The following is a 23488-nucleotide window of genomic DNA, read 5'->3' on the forward strand; positions in this document are numbered from 1 at the left end:
GTTTTTTGCTTAGCTAGTCAAATAATACACACACCACTAGACAACATAAAAATCATCAATTAGGATTTGGTGGTAAGGTATGAAAAAAGTCGAACGTTTTGAACCCAAACAAAATTGTTTAGGTGTGCCGGCAATAAGAAAATAAAGGAGCTTTGAATCCGGATTGATACTCATATATTTTATTGTTATAAGTTTGTTTCTGGTTCTGGATTTACCAAGTCAATACTGTCAATAACTGAGTTAATATATTTTGCAAATACATGAACCATGCTGACTTTTGGGACTGCGTGGATAACACCAGAGGTAAGAAATGAGGTTTTGTTCAACAACCATGTCGTATTATCTGTTCAATTAACATTAATTAATTAATTAATTAATTAATTAATTGGATAATGCTTCCTAGATATCTTCTTAATCACGGGATATGGCATGACAATTAGTTAAGCCAAATATTAATAAAGAAGATAGGAACAAATGCCTACTTTTAGGAGTGCATCACAAAATTTGTTATATATGAAAGTTAATTTTGGGGTCAATATAGGACAGCTCAAGTAGAGCTAAAAATTGTCAAATATGGAACCCTCTATTTGTTCGACTCCAGCTATATTTTTCATAAAATTCTCTTTGTTGAGCATGTGAATAAAGTCCCACATTTATAACTAAAAAAATTGAGAACCTACATATAAGGTGTAAAGATCACTTAATGATGTGAGCCCTTATGGAAAAAATTATGTGGGCATATAACAAAAGTGGACAATATCACACCATGTTAAAAGTATTTTTGAGTTGGTTTTAGCCCAACAACTTATATCAAAGCTTAGGTTTGGGGGACGAGTACGGAGATGGAAGAGAGATGGTGACGACGCACGCACAAAATTAAAAGAAGCTAGTTACAGGCTTCAGTTGCCATAAATATCTAACGATGTGGGTATCACAGTGAATCTCAAAACTTGACTTGCGGATGGTATGAGGCCTTTTGGGAAAATCCTGTGTGCTTGGTCCAAAGCAAACAATATCACATCATATTAAAAATATCTTTGGACTGATTTTAGCCCAACAGACTTGTTACGTGAATTGTCTTTGATCTTTCCTATGAGTGTGAAATCCATCCAACACCGTCAAATTTATCTCTTTCTTCCATTTTCCATTATCAGAACAAGAAAGAGTACACAATTATTTTTGGTAGTTTTACTTCCATATTCAGAGTGTTTCCCAAAAGATTTCCAGAAAGCAATCCATCACGGCCAGATTTCCGTTAATTTCAAGGGCTGCAATCTAGGTTATATTGTTCCTCTCTTGTCTTGATATTTTAATAGTTTGATATTTTAGCGTAATTGTATCTTCTTATCTGCCTATTTTGTTTTTGAATCTTTAGGTAGTATTTTTCCTAGCATTGTCAAATTAATTGCATTAGGGATAGCTTTGCCTACTTGTTTATAGTGTTATCTACCTGTTTACAACTTTATTTTGAATCTTTAATTCAAATATCCCCTAGTAGTCCTATTCTAATTTTGCACATTTTCTTTGTGAACTTTAGTTGTAGATTATAACCCCCTTTAACTCGTGTATTGTATTTTTTTTACCTATTTTTCTATCCTTTAGTTGTAGATTATAGTCCCTTTAGTTCCTTTGTTTCATTTCTTCACTGTTTTTCTAACCTTTAGTTGTAGATTGTAGTTCCCGTTAGTTCCTTTATTTTATTTCTTCAACTGTTTTGTGACCTTTAGACCTTTAGTGGTAGATTATATTTTGGTAATTCATTTTATTTTTGTCATTTGTGATAGTGCTTGCGTAGTGACTCTTAGATTATAGTGGCTTTGGTGAACAATAGTAGGATAAGGTCTTATCCTCGGGGGTGTCAGCGGGGGGAGGGGGAGATAAGAGGGCTAAGGGAGCTACTAAGCTGAGAGTGGGGTCTTGGAACATAGGAACTTTGACTGGAAAATCTGTAGAGTTAGCGAAGATTCTCGAGAAAAGCAAGATTAATATAGCTTGTGTACAAGAGACTAGGTGGTTAGGAGATAAGGCGCGGGATGTAGGCAGTTTCAAACTTTGGTATTCTGGGAGGCTGGGGTTAGGAACGGGGTAGGTATCTTAGTTGATAAGGACCTCCGTGAACTAGTGGTGGAGGTTAGGAGGGTGAATGACAGTCTAATAATTATTAAGCTAGTTGTTGGAGGTTTTAATTTGAACATAATCAGTGCGTACGCACCACAAGCAGGCTTGGATGAGGAAGTCAATAGGCGTTTCTGGGAGGATTTGGATGAGATGGTGCGTGGTATCCCGCATACCGAGAAGCTTTTCATAGGAGGAGATTTCAACGGCTATATTGGAGCGACGTCGGGGGTATGATGATGTGCATGGTTGCTTTGGTTTTGGAGATAGAAACGGAGGAGGAACGTCTCTGCTAGACTTTGCTAGAGCATTTGATTTGGTGATAGCAAACTCGAGTTTCCCAAATAAGAGAGAGCACTTGGTCACATTCTGGAGTTCGGTGGCCGAGACTTAGATTGATTATTTACTCTGCAGAAAATTCGATAGAGGTCTTTGCACGGATTGTAAGGTCATCCCGAGTGAGAACCTCTCGACCCTTCATAGGCTCCTGGTCATGGACCTTGAGATCACGAAGAGGAGGAGGAAGAGGGCGATGTATAGCCAACATAGGATAAAATGGGGAGCCTTGACGGAAGCTAAAGGGCAGGAGGACGGGGTCAAGCTGGTGAATATGGGGGCATGGAGGAGTAGTGGGGACGCAAGCGCTATGTAGACCATGACTGCGCAGTGCATTAGGAAAGTCGCGAGAGAGGTATTAGGGGTCTCAAAGGGTTACTCTGGTGGTCACAAATGAGATTGGTGGTGGAATGGAGAGGTGCAAGAAAAAGTAAAAATCAAGAAAGCGGCGTATCTAAAACTAGTGGAAAGGGTAGACGAGGAGGAGAAGAGGGCGAATAGGGAGCTTTATAAGCTGGCTAAGAAAGAGGCAAAGCTAGCAGTTACGGCAGCCAAAACTATAACTTTTAGTCGTTTGTGTGAGGAACTCGAGGGCCGAGGTGGGGATAAGAGGTTGTTCAAGTTAGCCAAGGCGCAAGAAAGAAAGACGCGTGACTTGGACCAAGTGAAGTGCATCAAGGACGAAGAAGGTAGAGTTTTGTTGGATGGGGAGCTTATACGTCAGAGATGACAAACCTACTTCCATAGTCTCTTGAATGAGGAGGTGGACATGAGCATTGTACTGGGTGATTTGAAACTCTCTGAGAGTCGTTGTGACTTTGTGTATTGTAGGTGGATTAGAGTGGATGAAGTTGAGGGGGCTATGCGTACGATGAACAGGGGCAAAGCGACCCGGCCGGATGAAATCCCGGTGGAGTATTGGAAGAGTGCGGGCAAGACAAGCTTGGAGTGGCTCACTAAGTTACTTAATGTTATTTTTAGAATGAAAAAGATCCCCGAAAAGTGGAGGTGGAGCACAATGGTTCCTGTATACAAGAACAAGGGTGATATCCAAAATTGCAATAACTATCGGGGTATAAAACTACTTAGCCATACTATGAAAGTTTGGGAGAGAGTGGTAGAGCTAAGGATGAGGAGGAGTGTGTATATTTTCGAGAACCAGTTTGAGTTTATGCTGGGGCGTTCGACTACAGAATCCATCCACCTTGTTAGGAGATTGATGGAGCAGTATAGGGAGAGAAAGAAGGACTTGCATATGGTGTTCATCGACTTAGAAAAGGCGTTCGATAAAGTTCCGAGAGAGGTTTTGTGGAGATGTTTGGAGGCTAGAGGTGTACTTGTTGCCTACGTTAGGTTGATTAAGGACATGTATGATGGGGTAAAGACCCGAGTGAGGACGGTGGATGGGGACTCAGACTATTTTTCGGTTATGATGGAGTTGCATCAGGGGTCGGCACTCATCCCCTTTTTATTTGCTCTGGTGATAGACGTACTGACGCGCCACATCCAAGGGGAGATGTCATGGTGCATGCTATTTGCAGATGATATTGTATTGATTGACAAGACGCGAGACGATATGAATGCGCAGTTAGAGGTATGGAGGCAGACCTTGGAATCTAAAGGTTTCAAGTTGAGCATGACCAAGATAGAATACTTAGAGTGTAAGTTCAATGGCGAGACTCAAGGAGGGGAGGGGGAGGTGTGGCTGAAATCGCAGGTCATCCCTAGGAGAGGGAGTTTTAAGTACCTTGGGTCTATTATTCAGGGGGATGGGGAGATTGATGAAGATGTTACACATCGTATTGGGGCTGGATGGATAAAATGGAGACTCGGTTCCGGTGTTTTGTGTGACAAGAATGTGCCACCGAAACTTAAGAGTAAGTTCTAATGAGTGGTGGTCAGACCTACGATATTGTATGGGGCTGAGTGCTGGCCAGTCAAGATCGCGCATGTTCAAAAGATGAAGGTAGCAGAGATGAGGATGTTGAAATGGATGTGCGGGCATACCAGGTTAGATAGGATCAGAAATGCGATTATTCGCGACAAGGTGGGTGTGGCCCCTATTGAGGACAAGATGCGGGAAGAGCGGCTTAGGTGGTTTGGTCATGTGAAGAGGAGGAGCACAGACGCCTCGGTGAGGAGGTATGATAGGTTGACATTAGAGGGCCTACGGAGAGGTAGAGATAGGCCAAAGAAGAGGTGGACAGAGGTGATTAGGCAAAACATGACGCAACTTCAGCTGACCGAGGACATGACCTTTGATAGGAAAGTATGGAGGTCGAGGATTAGGGTAGTAGAGTAGGTAGTCTAGAGTGTTTATAATAGTAGTATTGGCATGCGGTCTCGCTTTCTATTGGTAGTGGGTTTTTATGACTAGCCGTTGTTTTCTTTTATTGTTGACCACCTTACTGTCTTGTTGTTTCTATTATGCTTTTATATGACTTTTTGGTATTGTCCATTCTTGTGTATTTTTTCATTAATGTGGTTCTATACTTTTCTGAGCCGAGGGTCTATTGAAAACAGTCTCTTTACCCTCACAAGATAGGGGTAAGGTCTGCGTACACACTACTCTCCCTAGACCCTACGATAATGTTGGGTATGTTGTTGTTGTTGCTTTCCTATGAGTGTGAACAAATTCTAAGAATTTCCAGCTCTCTAGTTTAACAATTATGACTTTGCTGTTGGTAACTGGTATGTGAATTAAATGAGGGAGGACATATTATATACAATTGGAATTTGCAGTGAGGCTAAAGTAAAAAGAGTTATAACGGGGGAACTAATTATGAGTAAGATGCATGAAACTTGATTTTTCTTATTAAAAGACGCGTTCCCTGGAAATTAACAGTAACTTCGGTGGCTAAATTTCATGCAAGTTAGATTTTGATTGTATTGGCGTAATTGAATTATAAATATTACGTTAAAACATCTGGTAATCATAGGGTAAAACTAAATGATACATCGTCTATATCACATTTTTAGAGTGCGACATTTCTACGAATCCTGTATAAATGCACGGATGTCCTTTCCTTGTTGAGAATATTGCTAAAATAGAAAACTTCAAATTTGTTTACGGAGATCAGGGATGCAACCCAAAGACGAAAGATGTTCCACATAACAAGACATTTTTATGCATGGGAAATATAGCTTGAGTCGAGGAAAAACGCGTACTTAGAATATAGGCTACGATAAGCTATTTGACCAGTTCTAACAATACTAGAGCTGCCCTTTTAATTGACCCCAAAATTAACTTGGTCCTCACATAAATGACAAATTTATGATTTGTGAAACACACCTAAAAATAGGCATGTGTGTCTTTCAATCATCTTTATTTTGTCTTGATAATCATGCTATTTCCATGATTAAGAAGATAGCTACGTAATTCCAAAATTGTACGTTAACATATATAGCCGGTTGTCTCCATTCAACCAACAAAATTAAGTAGCCATATATATGAAAAATCAATTAAGGTTAATTGGACACAAAACATGCCATGTTCAATGAATTGATAAACACTTATTTAAAATGTTGCAGAACCAGAAGAAACTCCTAAAGGCGAAGCCTTTTCTTTTCATTTTCAAGAATGATTTAATTAATCAAATTCAGGTTCAATTTCCCTGCACCTAACAATTTTTTTTGTCACGTTTTATTTCTAAATCGTATAGATGATTATTATGTTGTCTGGCTCGGAAAGCCCAAAACAACATTATATTGCATTCCCAGGATAAAACAGAAGAAGAAAATTGCGTGTTAACAAAATGATACAATTATATACATCTGACATGTGACACAAACGTTTCAAATAATTACACAATTGAAAACTTCACTATATACGACTTCAAATGTTTTATCTGGCATTTCTCATTTGTTATTCTTCAGTTCAACAATTTCAACGACGACGCGTAAACTGTTTCACGACTTCAATCTGGTTAATAAAAAAAATTTCCTAAGCAATTCACGTAGGCAAAAATGGCTTCTGCAGTTGTTAATTTTCCAGCAATTATCATGTCATCTAGCAAGTATAGGAGCCATCAGAAATTACTCCAAGTTAGAGCTCAGGGCTATGAAGATGAAGGTATATGTTTTGTTTAATTTGTCCTTAGTTTTTTCTTTGTACATGCCATTCTGCTATTTTTAATATATCAATACATTTTGAAATAGAGAAATGATATTACTGCAGGAAAATCAAGGCATGTTGTTGATGCGAATCTACAAGTTTTAAGGGGAAGAATAGAAGAAGTGAAGATCAAAGAGAGACTGGAGAGGTGTTTGACATGTGAGCAGGGTTGGAATTATACAGTTACTACTACTACTACTACTGCAAGTTTATATAATGGCAAGATCAAGTGCAACAAGGAATTGGATTACATATCTCAATGTGTTCAACTTTTTTGGATGGTTGGTTGGACTGCTGGATTTACAATATTTGGCTGCACTTTTTGCATCTATCTTTACTTCCCTACTTATTCATTTAAGTCTTTACATATTATTTTGATGCGTTTTATTTGTGTTAATTACGTTCTTGTAAAGTTAGAGTTTACTTTTCCATTACCCCTGCTATATCCTCTCTGGCTGGGACACTTGAATCCATTTATTGATGTATCCATCACAATTTTATCTTATAGCAGTACTTAAGAATGGGAAAGTTACACGTTTGACCGATCGACAAAAATAATTATATTTGCTAGCCAAATATATTAAAAATATCATTGGTTATGTATAAAATATATACATTATATACTCCCTCAATTTAAAAAAAATGAACTTTTCACTTTTTGGAGGGTCAAACACGGTTTTCGAACGGTTAACTATTCTAACTTATAGAATTATTTTTATCTAGTTTTTAAATATGTAAATTTTATAAATTAAAGAATCAATGTCCGAATCCACACCTAAAATTAGTCAATTTGACAAATGTACTCTAAAAAGGTTCAAACAAACTTAAACAAAGGGAGTATTAATATATAAAAATATATATATTTTATCGGCTATTATTTTTTGGAGTGACTATACTACAAAATTTTTCCAATTAAAAACTCTGTATCTAATGTGGTCCAGAAGCAAAATGAGCAACAATGGAAAGACATAGAGGACCAGTTTGACCATAAATTTTGTCAAAATAAATTTGGATTTTATTTGACAAACACATGTTTGGTCATAGATTTTGCCTACATTTTGGCAAAATCTCAAATCCCAAATCCCAAAATAAGCTCAATAGCTGGTTTTGGGCCAAAATATCACTATTATATTTTTTAAAAATTGCCCCAAACTTTTATATTTTATAAAAGAGCCCACCATTTATTATTTTATAACAATGTTGCTTCATCTTCTCGGTCATGTGATAGTGTATCATGTAGTTCATTATAAAAATGATAATTTTGTATCAAATTTATCTATATTCAAGACTATAGTTTGCGATAATATAATTAATATTATTAATAATGGTATTATTGTGTATTTGTGTTAGTTTTTAGAACTTGTGGGTATAAGCGAGCCTATTGTAATTTGCAGGCCTAGGTTTCGTGGGCAACGTCAAATATTAAAGCTATTGAACTTGGACTTTTGAGACCTCCAGTCAAGTGGGCCGACCAGGCCATTTACTTTGTTATTGCCCAATTAAACGAAAATTTCACCTAATGTATAACGACAAATGGTCAAATATACCCATGTACTATGATAAAAGGTTTAAATATACTTTTTGTTATATTTTGGGTCTAAATACACCTTTGCCGTAATACTATTGGTTCAAATATACTCCTCTTCTGTTAAGTATGTTCAAGGTGGATATCCAATCCAATGTGGCACTGATATTTGATGAGGTGGATGCCACATGGTATGCCACCTCAACGCCCCTAACCTATTTTACCCCTCCCTTCTATTTTCTTTCCACCACTAAAATTTCTGTCCCTCCACCACTATTGCCATCATTACCGCTATCATGAAAACTATTGTATTTCAAATTTTAGTCTTTTATATATGGATTAGGGGCGATGATGTGGCATGCCATGTAGCATCCACCTCATCAAATATCGATGTCACGTAGGATTGGAAGTCTACCTTGGACAAACTTAACATAAAAGGGGTATATTTGAACTAATAGTATTACGACAAGGGTATATTTGGACCCAAAGTATAACGAAGGGTATATTTAAACCTTTTTTCATAGGTATATTTAGCCCTTTGCCGAATGTATAATAATAAAATGCTCTTTTTTTTCTTTCTCAAAAATAAAAATAAAAATGTAAATACTCATTTCACCTCATTATATATCGAAGATTTTTTATTTTATTTAAATATTATAATAATAATAATGGTAAAAATAAGTATCAATATGATGGAAATCTAGTTTGAGAAAAATAACCTCATCAAAGATTTTAAAAACTTGAATATTTTAATAATTATAATTTATAATGCTTGAAAGTTATGATGTTGAATTGATTGTACCAAATAAAAATACATCCAAAAAAAGCGAGTGACATGGATTTTGAAATCATAATAATGATATTTCACATGTTCCTTTTTTTATGACATCACTATTATTTGAGCCCAAAAGGATATCACTAAACTGTTTGAGGTGTCCAATAATTTTTTGTTTGACAAATTTTATAAAGTTAAAAATATTTTACTTCAATTCTGATATGTACATTTTACTTCAATTCTGATATGTACATTAAGTATTAAACATTTATATAATAATATTCAAGCTTATTTTAAATATTAGATATATTGATCATCGTACTCTTGAAATTCCTATTTTTCTGATATGGAGGAAATAAGTTATAATAACATTTTATATAGTTTCTAATTTTTAAGTAGTAACTTTTATTGTAAAAGTTTGAAATATCAATATCTGAAGTTTAATTTTTAATTCTTAATTTAATATGGAGTTAATGTTTTTACATAATTCAGGGTAGAGTTGTGCATAATTTGGTAAATACCGAATTACCGTACCGAAACCGAAAATTTTGGTATTTGGTATTCGATATTTTAGTATTCGGCATGGTATTTGGTTTAAGTTTTTTAAAAAAATTGGTATTAGTTATGGTATTTAATATTTTAAAATAAAATACCGAAATACCGATATCGTACCGAAATATATATTATATTACACAATACACATTTTATTAATTATAACATAAGTATAAGAAATCTAAAATTTTACTTTTCTTTATTTTCTAAATTTATCAATTAACTCTAAGCAAGTAACAAGACATTTCTCTAAGTTTTCTCTCTCTAGATTGGTATATGTTGGTTTAGACAAAACTTTTATCAACAAATATTTTTAGTTTTGTACTTTTGAGTACTTTAATTAAGAATATTACCGTCTATGACTCTATGCACTAGTTAGTATTCAAATTGAATAAACCGAAATTACCGAACCGAATAAATCAAAACCAAAAGAAGAAAAATAAAACCATACCGAACCGAAATGTCTAAATAATGTACCTTACCAACCGACCAACACCACTCGTTCACGGATGAAGGAAGTAGAACAAAGGAAAAAGGCAGATTTTCTTTCTTGAGGGTGAAACGTGGCAAAATCATATCAACTGATTCATCATATAGGCATAATGAACGGTCAAGATGAACAAATGAGAATTTTTAGAAGGCTAATAAAAACCAAAATTCAGTAAATTGGAATTACAGACTACTTGAAATTCTTCGAACCCTATATAACCAATCCCTTCGCCGCCTCTTCTTCTTCACCCTCCTTCTTCCCCTTCATATATTCTAACCCTAGTCTTCCTTTTCCAACTGCTCCACTTTTTCTGCTCCTTCAATTATTTTTTGCGTAGTTCAATCGGTAAGATATCTAATTACGATTTACTCTGTATTTTTCTATATTCCTTTTGCTCATCAAAAAATGTTGATTGAATGTCGGTTTCGTGTTTTTATGCATTACATAGTTTTATCTTCAGTTTTTTGATTGAGTAGTAATTGATTTTTCAATGTGTTTATACCTGTTTTATGAGTAGTAAGTTCTGCACTTCTCGGTGTTTAATGCCAATAGGTTAGTTGTCTGCCACATATAATTTATTGTATAGCTGAGTAATCAGCATCCGTAGAATCAGGCAAAGGAAAGTACCAATTTTAATGCACAGTGAATTTAATTGTTACCACCATTGATGCTATTTTTTTTTTTTTTTGGGGCTTCATATGAGGTGGATTATGAATATCTTCTTATTTTAGATAGCACTGGGATGGTTATATGGTTTTAGGTTTACTATGCTCAATTTGTGCTTCTTTTAGATGGTCATTGGATTATCATAACTTATTAAGTTATGGTGATTAGTAGGCTATATTAACTATGGTTATGCATATACGATTTGATTCAGCTTGAAGAACTCTGACCGATTCCATATTAAAGACTCGGCCATTGCCCATTAGTGTGTGATACATCTTTTGATTTCTAAATTTTTACAATAATGGGTTTCTCTTCCACCTTCCAGCAAATGGCACTGTAGTTTGCAACTCAGAAGCTCGGATATGCAGTATGTAATATTAAATTTCCTTAGTAATGTTATACTCTAGCGGGGTTGAATTGCCGAAATGATGAGAACATTACCTATGGCCTCCTATTTATTCATATACATGAATCCCAGAATATATCATTTTCCTTAAATTTTACCGCTTCAGCAATATGACTGAAAGAATTGGCTTTAAAATTAAGTATCATTTTTATCCCTTTTTTGTTTTTTATTTTTACGGCATTGCATGTATTTAGTAACAACTGCTTTTTCTTATAACTTTCCCCTTGTTTTTTGATGTGGCTTTCTTTCTGAAGGTTGCTGGCATCTTATCTTTGTGGGGTTTCAAGTTGTAGTGTCTTAAGTTGAAGCTTCTTTTATGTCCAAACAAGCCATCCTTTATTTGGGATCTGTTGGATTGCTTGGAGAATATTGTCCTACTTCAAGAAGAAGGAGCACTCATATATCTGATCGGGTTGACTGTATGCATCTCGACTCATTTCCGGAAGGACACTTAGAGTTTTGCGGTTGCAGTCAGACGCAACCTTCTTTCAACAAATTTTGGGCCAAAGGATCCTCTGAAAACCCCTAACGTTTTGTTTAGGAAATTTCACTGAATCAAAATGGCTTTGCAGAATATTGGAGCTGCCAACAGTGATGATGCCTTTTACAGGTACAAGATGCCGAGGATGATTACCAAGATAGAGGGACGTGGAAATGGCATAAAGACGAACGTGGTCAACATGGTCGACATTGCCAAAGCTCTAGCAAGGCCAGCATCTTACACCACAAAATTTTTTGGTTGTGAGCTTGGGGCTCAATCAAAGTTTGACGAAAAAACTGGAACTTCCCTTGTCAATGGAGCTCATGATACTGCCAAGCTTGCTGGTCTTCTTGAGAATTTCATTAAGAAATTTGTTCAGTGCTATGGGTGTGGAAACCCTGAAACTGAGATCATTATCACTAAAAAAGAGATGATCCAACTGAAGTGTGCTGCATGTGGTTTTATTTCTGATGTAGACATGAGAGACAAGCTGACAACGTTTATTCTTAAGAACCCAGCTGAGTCTAAGAAAGGTGCCAAGGACAAGAAAGCAATGAGAAGAGCTGAAAAGGAGCGATTAAAGGAAGGCGAGGTTGCTGATGAAGAGCTGAAGAAGCTGAAGAAAGAAACAAAGAAAAAGGTGTCTTCCAAGGAAGCCAATGCAAAACCTAACTCCAAAAAGAAAGCCAGTGGCTCTGATGAGGATCATGCTTCCCCACCCAGAAGCCATGTGAATGTGGAAGAGGAGGATGAAGAAGATGATGATGTTCAGTGGCAAACTGATACATCAATGGCAGCTGCGCACCAGCGCATACAGGAACAGTTGAATGCTGTGACAGCTGAAATGGTTATGCTATCCACAAATGAGCCAGAGAAGAAACCCAAGGCAGCTACTCAGGCACACCAAAGTTCCAAGGCTGTTTCAGTGTCTCGGGATGATTCCAAAGCTGAGAATGGAGAGAGAAACTCTGAGACGCTTGTTGAGGAAGTGAAAGTGCATCTCAAGAAGGGAGTCACGGCCAGCCAATTTCGATCCTTCTTGGGTTCACTCTCTGGATCTCCTCAGGACATGGTTACTGCTGTCTATGAGGCACTCTTGGATGGTGTTGAGAAAGGATTTGCCAAGGAGGTTATTAAGAAGAAAGGTTTCCTTCTTGCTGCTGTTGGTCAACAGGAGGGGTCACAACTATGTTTGCTCCGAGCACTAGAAGAATTCTGTGGGAAATCTAACGCAGCAGCTGTGAAAGAAGTAGCTTTAGTTTTGAAAGCTTTGTATGATGCTGATGTATTGGAGGAGGAGTTTATAGTGCAGTGGTTTCAAGAGGGTCTTGCTGGGGATAAAAAGGACTCCAAAATCTGGAAGAATGTTAAACCCTTTGTTGATTGGCTGCAGAGTGCCGAGTCGGAGTCCGAGGAGGAATGAGATCACAATTCTCGTCCTTGTTTAGATTGTGTTCTCTGCAGGCTTATGTTCTGGCATCTTTTATCCGTATGCTGCTTTGCCAGAGACACTATTACTCGTTTGGAGTTCATGTGTCTTTATTTATGGTTTTGCCTGGGTCTGTGTTTCTAATTTCATGGTACTTCTGTCGTGTGATGCATTTGTTTTCTTTTAGATGTTTTTAAGGTGGAAAGGTGTACTATGCAGAATATGCTAGCTACTTGTTCTTGTTGACGAGGGTGAATTATTTTTTAAGTTTAAATGCCTTATTCACGTAAAATAGCAACTTTCCCATGGTTCAGTGATGAGATTGTAAGCAAATTTTTGTGGTGATATTTTCATTAAACGAGTTCCTGAAAAATATGATGGCAATTTTGTTATTTTTAGCATTTAAAGTGCATATCATATTTCTAACTTAAATATTTTTAGGTGCCATAAAGTTGCACATGAAAGTGAGTCTTACTGCAGGAAAGTAAGGATTTCATGCATGGCATTAGCAATTGCATAGCTTGACTTTCTTCGTATAATGTGGGAAAGGGGGAATTATTAACCCTGTATTAGGATCGATGGTAAATTTGACGGACAGCTGAATATCATTTTGCTCTTCTGCTACAATTCTTAAAAGTTAATCTAATGTAAGATGGAGTAAAAGCGAGCTAGAAATGCCTTAAAAGCAGATACTGTTACGCCTGATCATTTGAGTTCCTTTTGCAGCTGTGTTAATTCGTCTGGCGACAATCAATTTGCTGAACCATTTTATGCTCAAATCTCAACAGAAGAATACTCCATCATGGAGCAGCGAGCTGATGAACATTAATAGAGGATCACCAGTTGCAGTGCCAAACTTCCCACTGGTGTTGAGATTTTAGTCGTTTAAGCTAATTAAGGATTCATTGGACATGTATAAAATGTGGCTGTACTGGTAGTTCATTCTCATCATCTAATGGAGCAATCTGAGAACGCGGACGCTGTTGTAATGGCAACTCAGTTTCCTCATCTGATGGGAAAATCTGAGAGTGATGAAGATCCTAAAACAAACATAAAGAAGAGTTGGAAACTGGAAATCAACAACCACTCATTGCTACAACATTTTCAACAGTGCTACAGAGTTTACTGGCTATCATGGCGAGTTTATCATTGTAAGTAATATTTCTTTCAGGTTTTTGGTCCATTCTGTCATTTGGTCAAAGAGTATATGTCAAAGTCAGTCTGATCTCATCTTCTTAACTTACATTCCATATCTGGCAGATCAATATCACTAGTATGTTAAAGACAATTTTGCTGTAATTCAAAATCAAAATATACATCAACAGATGTGGTGTATATGGGTGGTGTTATCAGTTACAGCAAATTTCATGGGATATATAGGCGTATTGTTGTGCGTATGCACACTTATCTAGTGTCCCAATAGCAGAAAATATAACAGGTTCAAATGCCTGATGCTATTAGAAATTAAAGGGAACTAACAATGAATTAGAGACCACTTTAGAAAAGAAGATTAGTATAAGAATATTATGGATGATTTGGCTTCAAAAATATTACTACAAGAGTATTGATACTTTACCCACCTGATGCCTCCGATGTCGTATAGCAAGAAAAGCTTTCGCCAATACATACACCGCCAGTAGGATTCCGATAGTTTTCAACACTGATAACTAGAAAGAGAAATACATAAACTAACCCGAGGAAAAGGAAAAAATTTCTTTCGAGATAAGTTTAATTGTGTCACTAACCATGATCAATGTTATCGAATTATCTCCAGCAACACTAAGGATAAGTGGCAGGATTGTACGTAACATCAGAAGAAGCACAAACTGCATGGACAAATGGAAGAAATCAAATTTACAAATTGTATCTCCAACAACAACAAGAATAACAGTTCCCTACAATCGGCTCTTTTCTCAAATTTACTCTTAGCAACTCTTATGTCTATTCACAGTGGGTGCTTACAGTTATGGCAACAATGCGGCAGCATATCAAACTTCTTGGATAAAATACTGAATACTCATCATAGTCGTAATCAAGAAAATTGTGGTCCGCAGAAGCCAATGCAACAAACTGAGGATAATCAAGGCTATTCATGGAAATCTCCCAGTTTCCTCTGTGATATCGAACAAGATCAAGCAACAGCAACCTTAGTTATTAGTTGGAACAATAAGAAGAGTTTTGTGAAGAACAACCGGTGAAATTTCAGCTGGCAAAAGTACCTTATGTTCATTGGAAATCCGCCAAACAGAGGAGCTGGTGCTGTATAATCTGGCTTAAAATTCTGTAATCTCACATTAAAGAGAAACATGGTTAAGAGTAACCTACTCAATAGCAACATTTGCGTCCTGGTTTAAAGAATGAACACAGGATGAACAAGTATGCAATCACAATTAGACCTACAAACCTGGCGGCAAATTTCACAGACAGTGTCCCCCTTCTCATTGCACCACCTCTGTACACATTTGCGATGGGCATACTGTGCATAGAAAAAACAAAATATCACTAAATGATTGAGCATCCAAGACAGCTTGCCTTAGCAGCAGTTACATTTTGGCTTATGCCACGTTGTTATTAGAGCTTCATTAAGGATATGTTCAGTTTCATGATAATTTTGTGTACCTAAAAAGCTTCTGTTCAATGATGGCATAAAGCTTATTATAGACATAACTGATATTCTCTCATGAAATCACACTATATACTATCCTCACCTTTTGGATTCTGTGCAACGAAAAACAAAAGAAATAGGGATCCAAACTGTGAAGTTTTACACACATTATAGCCAAAGGAATGCCAAAAATGGAAAATCATGGTCACAAATTACATATATGTAACTCTTTTTCAGAGTATATATAATCCATATGTGGTATGGTTTATATATAAGGTGAGTGAGAAGTATATATGAGCATATTTTTCAGATATGAGATATGTATAACAAATGAGCAAACAGTTCCCATAGCAAACCTTGAGGGTTCCACGGCAAGAACAGGGAATCTCCATGTTTGAATCTTCATCACCGTCATGGCAAATCCTACATTCTTCCATCTTCCTTATTGGTGTACACTCTACAATATATAGGGAGCACAAATTTGTCATTTTTTAATATCAGCATTATGGTCCCATATATATTTTTCATAGTAATACTAGTTCAGTACCATGTTTTTAACTTTTTGGAATGTAAGAACATACATATTTAGATGAAGACTTTGTGAAAATAAGTTCCAATTCCCAACACAGCTCACCTATAGATAAAAAACATAATTAACACAGATTCTTAGAAATGATATTAATTATTTTGAATTGAAGAGGTTAAAGCATTGCAAAGAACATAATTAACTGGGAAGCTAAACCAAAAATAAAGATATTCCACGAATTATTGGAAGAAAGGATGTAGAAAAAAAATGAATACTCAAACGAAAAGTTTTAAATTTGTGAAAAAGAATCGACTACGAGGGAACGAATGATACCAAGAAACAACTTGAATAACGGGAAAGAAAGGTGAATGAATTATTAACAAGAGGAAAACTTATAAGAATGGGATGGCATTTTTGCAGTAGAAGAAACACAGCTTCATCTATTCCTTCCTCTTCATTCTTTGCTTCCACCATGCATTTTGATTTCCCATTCTACTAGTATTTCTTTTCTCTGCTTTCTTTATTTTCTATATATTCAATCTCATTTCAAAGAGCAAATCTTTCAGAATAGGTTTTCTCCAGAACTAAAGTTTAAGGATAAAGCGAGAGTTTTTATTGTTTTTGTCATACCTAAATGCCTGCCTTTTACACAAGCGGAGGTCTCCCATTGTCAAGGTCACTCTTTTCTAATCATTTTAGCTGCTTATATTTTATTTTGAATAATTTAGAGGGCACAGAATAAATTTTCCCTTAAAATTTCCTCTCGTTTGACATAGCATAGACAGTCTCGAATCAGATTTAAGAAAAAAATTGTAGTAGTAAGTTGACATCCATGGTATAAATACTCAAATTATGATAAGTATTAAATGTAGAGAATCTTATTTTGCCTTTAGAGACAATTTTTTTAATATTGGAACGAAATGAAGATGAATAGATGGAATCAATTAAATAATAGGAAAATGACATTATATATATACAAAAAATATACAAATTTTATAAACTTTTACGACTATCGAATATAAATAATTTCGGCCATAGGCTAAAGTGACCTTTGGCCTAAAAGAATCATAGGATCGAGCCCAACTGATAAATTGAAGACTAGTTAATTGATTGATTTTAAACTTTTCACTTTAGAAATCCTTTTCTTTTTGTGTGACTTGAGAAATCCTTTTAAAGAAAAAGAAAGAAGAAGCAATAACTATACTCCTAAAAATGGTAAGTTACCCAACAAATAGAAAATAAAGGAGACGAAGTACAACTTTTAGGTAACGGAATTACGGAAAGGCTATGACTTATGAGAGGGAAAAAAAGTGATGTGGTCTTAAGGTAATATGAAAGCTTAAAAAGCAGATGCGGAAACATGCCAAATGAAATGTCACTATGTCAAAAGAAACCGAATTAACGACATTGAAATAGTGTATTACTTTCCATTAACATTACTTTACAACCACTTTTCCAATTTCCACATAATTTGTCTTTTGGGAATTGAGACAGGACGTTGGTACTTCTTGGTAGTTCATTTTTTCGTCCATTGTGCTTGTCAATTCAGTACTAGATTGAATCCACAAAATACTAGATTGGCCAAACTCAGCATTTTAACTTATATACACTTGACATTGAATTAGCTTTTTTTAGTGAAAATGGCCGTAACATGTAACTCTCTAAAATAAACCTAATTTGGTAATATAGAAATAAAGTGAATAGCCTGCTATAACAAGTTACGATGCACTGAATACATAAATCTCTTTTACGAAGCACATAAGAGCTACAAAGAGATTCTTCAGTGGGGACTTAAAATCTTATCATACGGTTAGCATAGAGTTTCCACTCCAGAATTGGATACATGTTGCATAAAAGATGTCATTGTTTTATCTCTTAACATAGTGTGATATTATCCGTTTTGGGCCAAGCCTGCACGGTTTTTCCCAAAAGGCCTCAAACAATTAAGAGATCTTATATGTAGGCTCCCAATCTTTTCAGCTACCAATGTGAGACTTTGTTCGCACAAAGCCACAAACAAATAAAGAAATCACTACGTGACGAGATTTGGTACTCTATATAAAATGCTTCAAAGAAAACTTAGAAAAGGTAAGGTAAACACTACACAGGAGTAGTTTGTTTACATACTGTATGTGGACATAGGCAATCAAGTACACCAAAACTAGGAGAAGTATGGGGTCTTTTCAGACACTTGACATACAAGTTTAGTACATTAGTCGATTAAATAATGCACTGAAACAAGTAGAAACACTGAAATGCCCACGACTATGCCACGTCGCTTATTACATAGCAACGCTAAACTTGACATGAATAGTACATGGATGGATGTTTCAAACAAACCTCAGACATACGAAAGCAGAATCTTGAAGTAGATAATAATGTATATAGAAAGAGAGAACAGAGCAAACACATGTTGCCAGAAGAGCATTGCTGAAGCTTCTCTGACAGCATAACCTCTCAAGCTAGCAACTGCTCCCAACAAGATGGCACTTGGTGTGGTGTACTGCAACAAAAGCACGAACCGATACATCTGATCATTAGGTATTAAAAAGTTCATTTGATCAGCAAAATAGACCACTCCTGTTCCGATCAAAGGAAGGACCAAAAGTCTAGCAACGGTTATGCCAACAGTGGTTCGAACTCCGAGTTTAGATTCATTAGGACCCTCAGCAAGCATTCCTCCTAGAATCAGCATAACTGAAGGCACCATAGCTTGAGCGAGTATTTCTAAACTGTCCGTGAGGAACGAAAGAGGAGCCTCGTTACCATAAACAACAGATTTAATGGGCGGAACCATTCCAACAATAAAAGCCAACAATGTAGCAAACGTTGGAGGCTGAAGAACATGGTGAACTGGAGTTTGTTCAGCGACAATTCTTATTCTTCTAACCATCCGGGGCTCCGCTAAACATCTAATAGATTTTGGACTCCTCGGTGCTGGCGCTTCCTCCAAACTATCAGGGTCCGGAATAGAACTATATGAAAGGGTTGAGACACTGTTAAACACCCGTGCAATAAAGGGTGTCTTGCAATGCTCGGTTTCTCTATCTTCCATACCAGGCCACTCAGCTTCCACAAGAAGTGGCCTACTAAGATCATTACTAGGTAATGGCTCCTGAATCTCGCCACCCTCATCAACAACATCAAAGTACTCCAACGGCGGCTCCATCATATGGTAAACAAGAGTGTAAACGAGCAGCACCGCCACCCATTGGGCAAACGACACATAGGACACGCCAGTGGTGTAGCAATCTGGACCAAAAGGATTGTCACCGCTGTGGCAAACTGATCCAACAATGGCAAGAGGCAAATTGCCAGTGTTCCCAAACGCAGTCGCGATGATAGTGAACCTAAAGTACTCTGGAGGTGGCCCGCAAATTATCGCCACCAAGTACCCCAATAGACAACCGATTGCAGTACTTAAAAGTACATTAACTGGTATAAACCACCAGCGCGCAAAATTCTGGACAGTAATAGTCTCACCAAGGTGAATAAATATGGTACAAGGCAAGAAGAGAGCAAACACAAGCTTGCTAAGGAGCTTAAAAGTAGCTTTAGGAACTAATTGGGATCTTGGATGTGCAAGAATTAGGCCAATAACAGTTAGACATAAGAGTTTCAACAGCGGTAGAACAGCATATACTAGGTAATGGCTACCGTAATTCATATTGGCATCTTTTTCAGAATTTGGGAGTTCCATTTTAAGTTGAAACCACAAAGGAAAATTCCCAGAACCTTTCTAAAAACCCCAAATCAGCTGAAATACTAGCCAAGATTGAAACTTTACAAGATGGGTCTCAAGGATTTCTATTATTTAGAGCAACAAAAATACCTTCAGATTTAACAAATCCACATCTCAAAAGATTACAGGTTCACTTTTTTAGGTAACAACTTAAAGTTCACTTAATTTAAATGATTGTAGTACCTAAAGTACAGCTTAGCTCCAAGAATCTTGAAATAGGATTCTTTGGAAAAAAGTCAAACTGCTAAAAAATAGTACTAATAATAAAGATAGTAGCAAAAGATGGAGCAAGAAATTGAGGAGTCCCAAATCAAAAAGAAAGAAAAATATGTGGAAGACGGCAAATACTAGTCTTACGCAATATGAAGAAGCAGCTCCTCAGTTGCAGATGGAACCTCTTCGCTTATAGAGGAGAAAGCCTTGTCCTAACAGCAAATGAAGAGTAATGAAAGCAAATACCAAACCATCTGAGTGTATGATTGAACCAATTTGGAGCACATGGACACGTTTATTTATTTATTTATCTACTAGTATATATTTTTTTTGTTTTTTTTTCCGAGAACATAGACACATTTATTCAGCAGGATTCACTGCGAGTAGGTGTTTAATAATGGAAGGTAAGCCAAGTAAGAATTAACCAAGTTGTACTAGTTTACCTCCAACACCCCAAGTTAAATTTGAAATTTTGTAGAGGTAATTAAATGGGAAATAACTGTTTAGTATTATTTTGAATAAGATTGTTAAGCCAATCCTACCTATCTAATCAATTTCAATTGAATTATTTAACAGCGTTCAGCAAATTAATCACTACTAACAATCACGATCGAATTATTTATGTTTTATGAATGAATAATATCGTATCTTTCACATGTAAATACGGCATCTAATACATGTGAAAGTTTGACAAATCACATCAATTATGGTCAATATGATCACTCAAAAGCATCTTGAATCCACTAATGGAACTAAATTAATATCTTGAATCCATTAATGGAACTAAATTAATTAAGTGGAATATACCCCACCACAGGCCCACATGACATGACTTAATGAAAAAACAATTTAAAGGAAATTTCACATACATTTCCTCACCGTTTGTCTCGTTATATGAGTTAGGTGAGATGTCCAAATTTGTTTAATTATCTTCGTTTAGCATTCACAAGAGTGAGTTACTCTACTGGTAAGTACCCTTCACTTTTAACCAAGAGGTTGTGAGTTCGAGTCACCCCAACAATAAGGTAGGGAAGTTCTTGAAGGGAGGGTAATGAGATTATAATGGGTTGTTATTATTGTTATTATCTTCGTTTAGCATGCACACTATCTACAACTACAAGTTTAGCGTGCATATTGGCAATTCAATGAGGGTGATATAAAAAATTAAATCTAAGAGTGACATGCAAAACTGAAACGATACCAAAAGAAATCCTCGCAAGTATATATAGTCCATAAGATATTTCATTGGCCCGCTTTTTATAGCGTGTTCTTTTGAGCATCTTAGTCAAAATATTAACTAGGGTATATATGAATTTTACATTTACATATGTACTGTAATTTGTACAATCCGCTTAAATTTTAAAAGAAGTAAAATAGGTAGCTTTATTACTAGCTCAAATCAATTCGTCAAGAGAGTTTAGTAGAAGGAAAGGACAATCATATAGGGTTATTACAGTGTATGGATTTGAATTAGGAAAAAAAATAAACAAATAAATAAGTGATTTTAAATTTAGCAGGTTGAGTTGATGACCTACTAAATCCTTTAAAACTAAGCAATGTTTTGATAGGTTTTCCCATGCCTGTACATTGAGCTGATTCAATCTGAACCAAAAGAAAATCATGTTAGAATATGGAGAATATGATTAAAAATGGTCCAATCCCTATACCCTAATGACCATTTTGATCATTTTCTCTTAGAAGATGATTTGTAATCAATCACACTTAAACTTAAATGCATGAAGGGTAAATTTTTAGTGACGAAATTCAAATTTCGTAGCAAAAATTTTGTCTACTAAAGTTTTCCACCAAATAAATGGATTGGCGCCAAAAATTGAGTAATATTAGCCACAAAATTAAAGGTATTGGTGACAAATTAGTTTTGTCACTAATGTTCTAGACAATTTGTGACAAATCAGTATTTGTCTTAAAACTAATTATATTTTGGATACTGATAAGTTTTGTCACTAAAAGTATGCAATTAAAATGGCGACAAACTAAATTTTGTAGTTAAATGGTGTAAAATTTAGCCATAAAATTTTATAATTTTTGTGACCTTAGTTTTTGTCACTAAAGCATAAATAATTAGTGACAATCATAGTATCGTCTCTATTTAATCCACGAAACTATTAGCTACCGCTGAAAATTAGTCACTCATTATTGACTATTTGTGACAAAAATTACACCCGTACTTAAATATATCAGGAACATACTTTTAGTGACGAAACATAAATTTCATAGCAAAAGTTTTGTCTACTAAAGTTTCCTAAAAAAAAATGGTTTGGCGCCAAATATTAAGTAACATAAGCCATAAAGACATTGGTGACAAATTAGTTTCGTCACTAATGTTGTAGACAATTTATGACAAATTATTATTTGTCTTAAAATTAATCATAATTTGAATACGAAAATAGTTTCGTCACTAAAAATTTAATTCTTTTTACTTTTAGATTTTTTGAAACAATTTCATCCCTCCTTGAATGTACCTCTTTAATTATTGTCACACTAGTGTTAGAACCCGCGCGATGCGCGGATAATATGACAGAATATTAATCTTATAAAATTATGATCTAATAATAAAATATTATTTTAATAAATATTATTTATTATTTTATTATTTAATATAGTGTACATAAATATAACAAAATCTATACAAAATCAAAGGATACAAATTATATAGTCATCAAAAAAATAGTATGTTCATTATTTATTCTTTATTATTATTAAATTAGCAAGTACTTAGTACTATATGTACATTTACTAATACAACTTTTTAGTTCCATGATCTTATCCATAATTATTATTCAAAAACTTTCTTATCTCAAAAAATAAATTATTCTTATCATTTTATATATCTCTACATTCAAGTTATTTATTTATATTTTTTTCTTTTTTTATAATAATTTTCTAAAAAAATATAGACATTATTTTCAATTCAAATTAAAAAAGAGTAACCAATTATTAACAAACTAACTAAATTTTGTCCTAAAATTTGACACTTGTTCAATTTTTATAGTGACACTTTGCATCATCACATTGATTTGCTTCTCCCATTCTATATAGATAGATTTTAATGTTTTCATCTAGTGTTCATCTATAGGCTAAACAGAGAAGTTCTTTTAATATGTGTCATAAATCTACTAATAATTATAATTATTATTATTTTATATTATTTTCAATAAGAAATTAAATTGAATTCTTTTTTTCCGTTTGTATTTAATATGAGCGTTTAAAATTTTTAATTAAAATTACTGCATAATAAATTAAATTATATCTTTATATATTTTATTTATTTCTTGAAATTATTTATGTTTTTGTCTTTAGTTTTATCTATTATAATATTTTTAGTTCCATGATCTTATCCATAATTATTATTCAAAAACTTTCTCATCTCAAAAATTAAATTAGTCTTATCATTTTATATATCTCTACATTGAAGTTATTTATTTATATATATTTTTTTTATAATAGTTCTCTTTATAATATATAGATATTTAATTATTTTCAATTCAAATT

The 23488-nt window shown here is 35.0% G+C and overlaps 3 protein-coding genes and 1 long non-coding RNA gene across 5 annotated transcripts; 2 read left to right on the top strand and 2 right to left on the bottom strand.

Moving 5' to 3' along the window:
• Positions 1-5985: 5985 nt before the first annotated feature.
• LOC104107787 (uncharacterized) lies at positions 5986-6999 on the top strand. Its single transcript, XR_011413446.1, has 2 exons — positions 5986-6523; positions 6629-6999. It is a non-coding gene; the product is annotated as an uncharacterized lncRNA (long non-coding RNA).
• Positions 7000-10092: 3093 nt separating this feature from the next.
• LOC104107785 (eukaryotic translation initiation factor 5-like) lies at positions 10093-13181 on the top strand. Its single transcript, XM_009616675.4, has 2 exons — positions 10093-10252; positions 11234-13181. Exon 2 carries the CDS (start codon positions 11540-11542, stop codon positions 12881-12883), a length of 1344 nt encoding a protein of 447 aa, XP_009614970.1. The 5' UTR covers positions 10093-10252; positions 11234-11539; the 3' UTR covers positions 12884-13181.
• Positions 13182-13428: 247 nt separating this feature from the next.
• Positions 13429-20604, bottom strand: LOC104107786 (uncharacterized). 2 transcript variants are annotated; one of them, XM_070195202.1, is made up of 9 exons: positions 20120-20604; positions 16076-16128; positions 15851-15951; positions 15294-15365; positions 15109-15170; positions 14852-15002; positions 14635-14715; positions 14470-14556; positions 13429-13929 (listed from the first exon to the last, which is right to left on the bottom strand). In XM_070195202.1, the coding sequence occupies exons 3-9, from the start codon at positions 15929-15931 to the stop codon at positions 13792-13794; spliced, it is 672 nt and encodes a 223-aa protein (XP_070051303.1). In that variant the 5' UTR covers positions 15932-15951; positions 16076-16128; positions 20120-20604; the 3' UTR covers positions 13429-13791. The 2 variants fall into 2 exon arrangements, with proteins under 2 accessions (XP_070051303.1, XP_033514957.1); XM_033659066.2 differs by lacking the exon at positions 20120-20604 and adding an exon at positions 16224-16861.
• LOC104107784 (protein PIN-LIKES 2-like) lies at positions 18100-20121 on the bottom strand. The gene has a single exon (XM_009616674.4). The coding sequence runs from the start codon at positions 19718-19720 to the stop codon at positions 18362-18364; it is 1359 nt and encodes a 452-aa protein (XP_009614969.1). The 5' UTR covers positions 19721-20121; the 3' UTR covers positions 18100-18361.
• Positions 20605-23488: the final 2884 nt, after the last annotated feature.

Source organism: Nicotiana tomentosiformis, chromosome 2, assembly GCF_000390325.3.
Source record: "Nicotiana tomentosiformis chromosome 2, ASM39032v3, whole genome shotgun sequence".
Lineage (NCBI taxonomy): Eukaryota > Viridiplantae > Streptophyta > Magnoliopsida > Solanales > Solanaceae > Nicotiana > Nicotiana tomentosiformis.

What these genes read in the sequence shown, in the direction of transcription:
- LOC104107785 (XM_009616675.4), top strand. Translation starts at nt 11,540, where the DNA reads ATGGCTTTGCAGAATATTGGAGCTGCCAACAGTGATGATGCCTTTTAC.
- LOC104107786 (XM_070195202.1), bottom strand. Translation starts at nt 15,931, where the DNA reads ATGGAAGAATGTAGGATTTGCCATGACGGTGATGAAGATTCAAACATG. An exon ending in TCTGTGAAATTTGCCGCCAG is followed by an intron (nt 15,171 to 15,293) that starts GTTTGTAGGTCT and finishes GTGAGATTACAG; the next exon opens with AATTTTAAGCCAGATTATAC. An exon ending in GCCGCATTGTTGCCATAACT is followed by an intron (nt 14,716 to 14,851) that starts GTAAGCACCCAC and finishes TTGTCCATGCAG; the next exon opens with TTTGTGCTTCTTCTGATGTT.
- LOC104107784 (XM_009616674.4), bottom strand. Translation starts at nt 19,720, where the DNA reads ATGGAACTCCCAAATTCTGAAAAAGATGCCAATATGAATTACGGTAGC.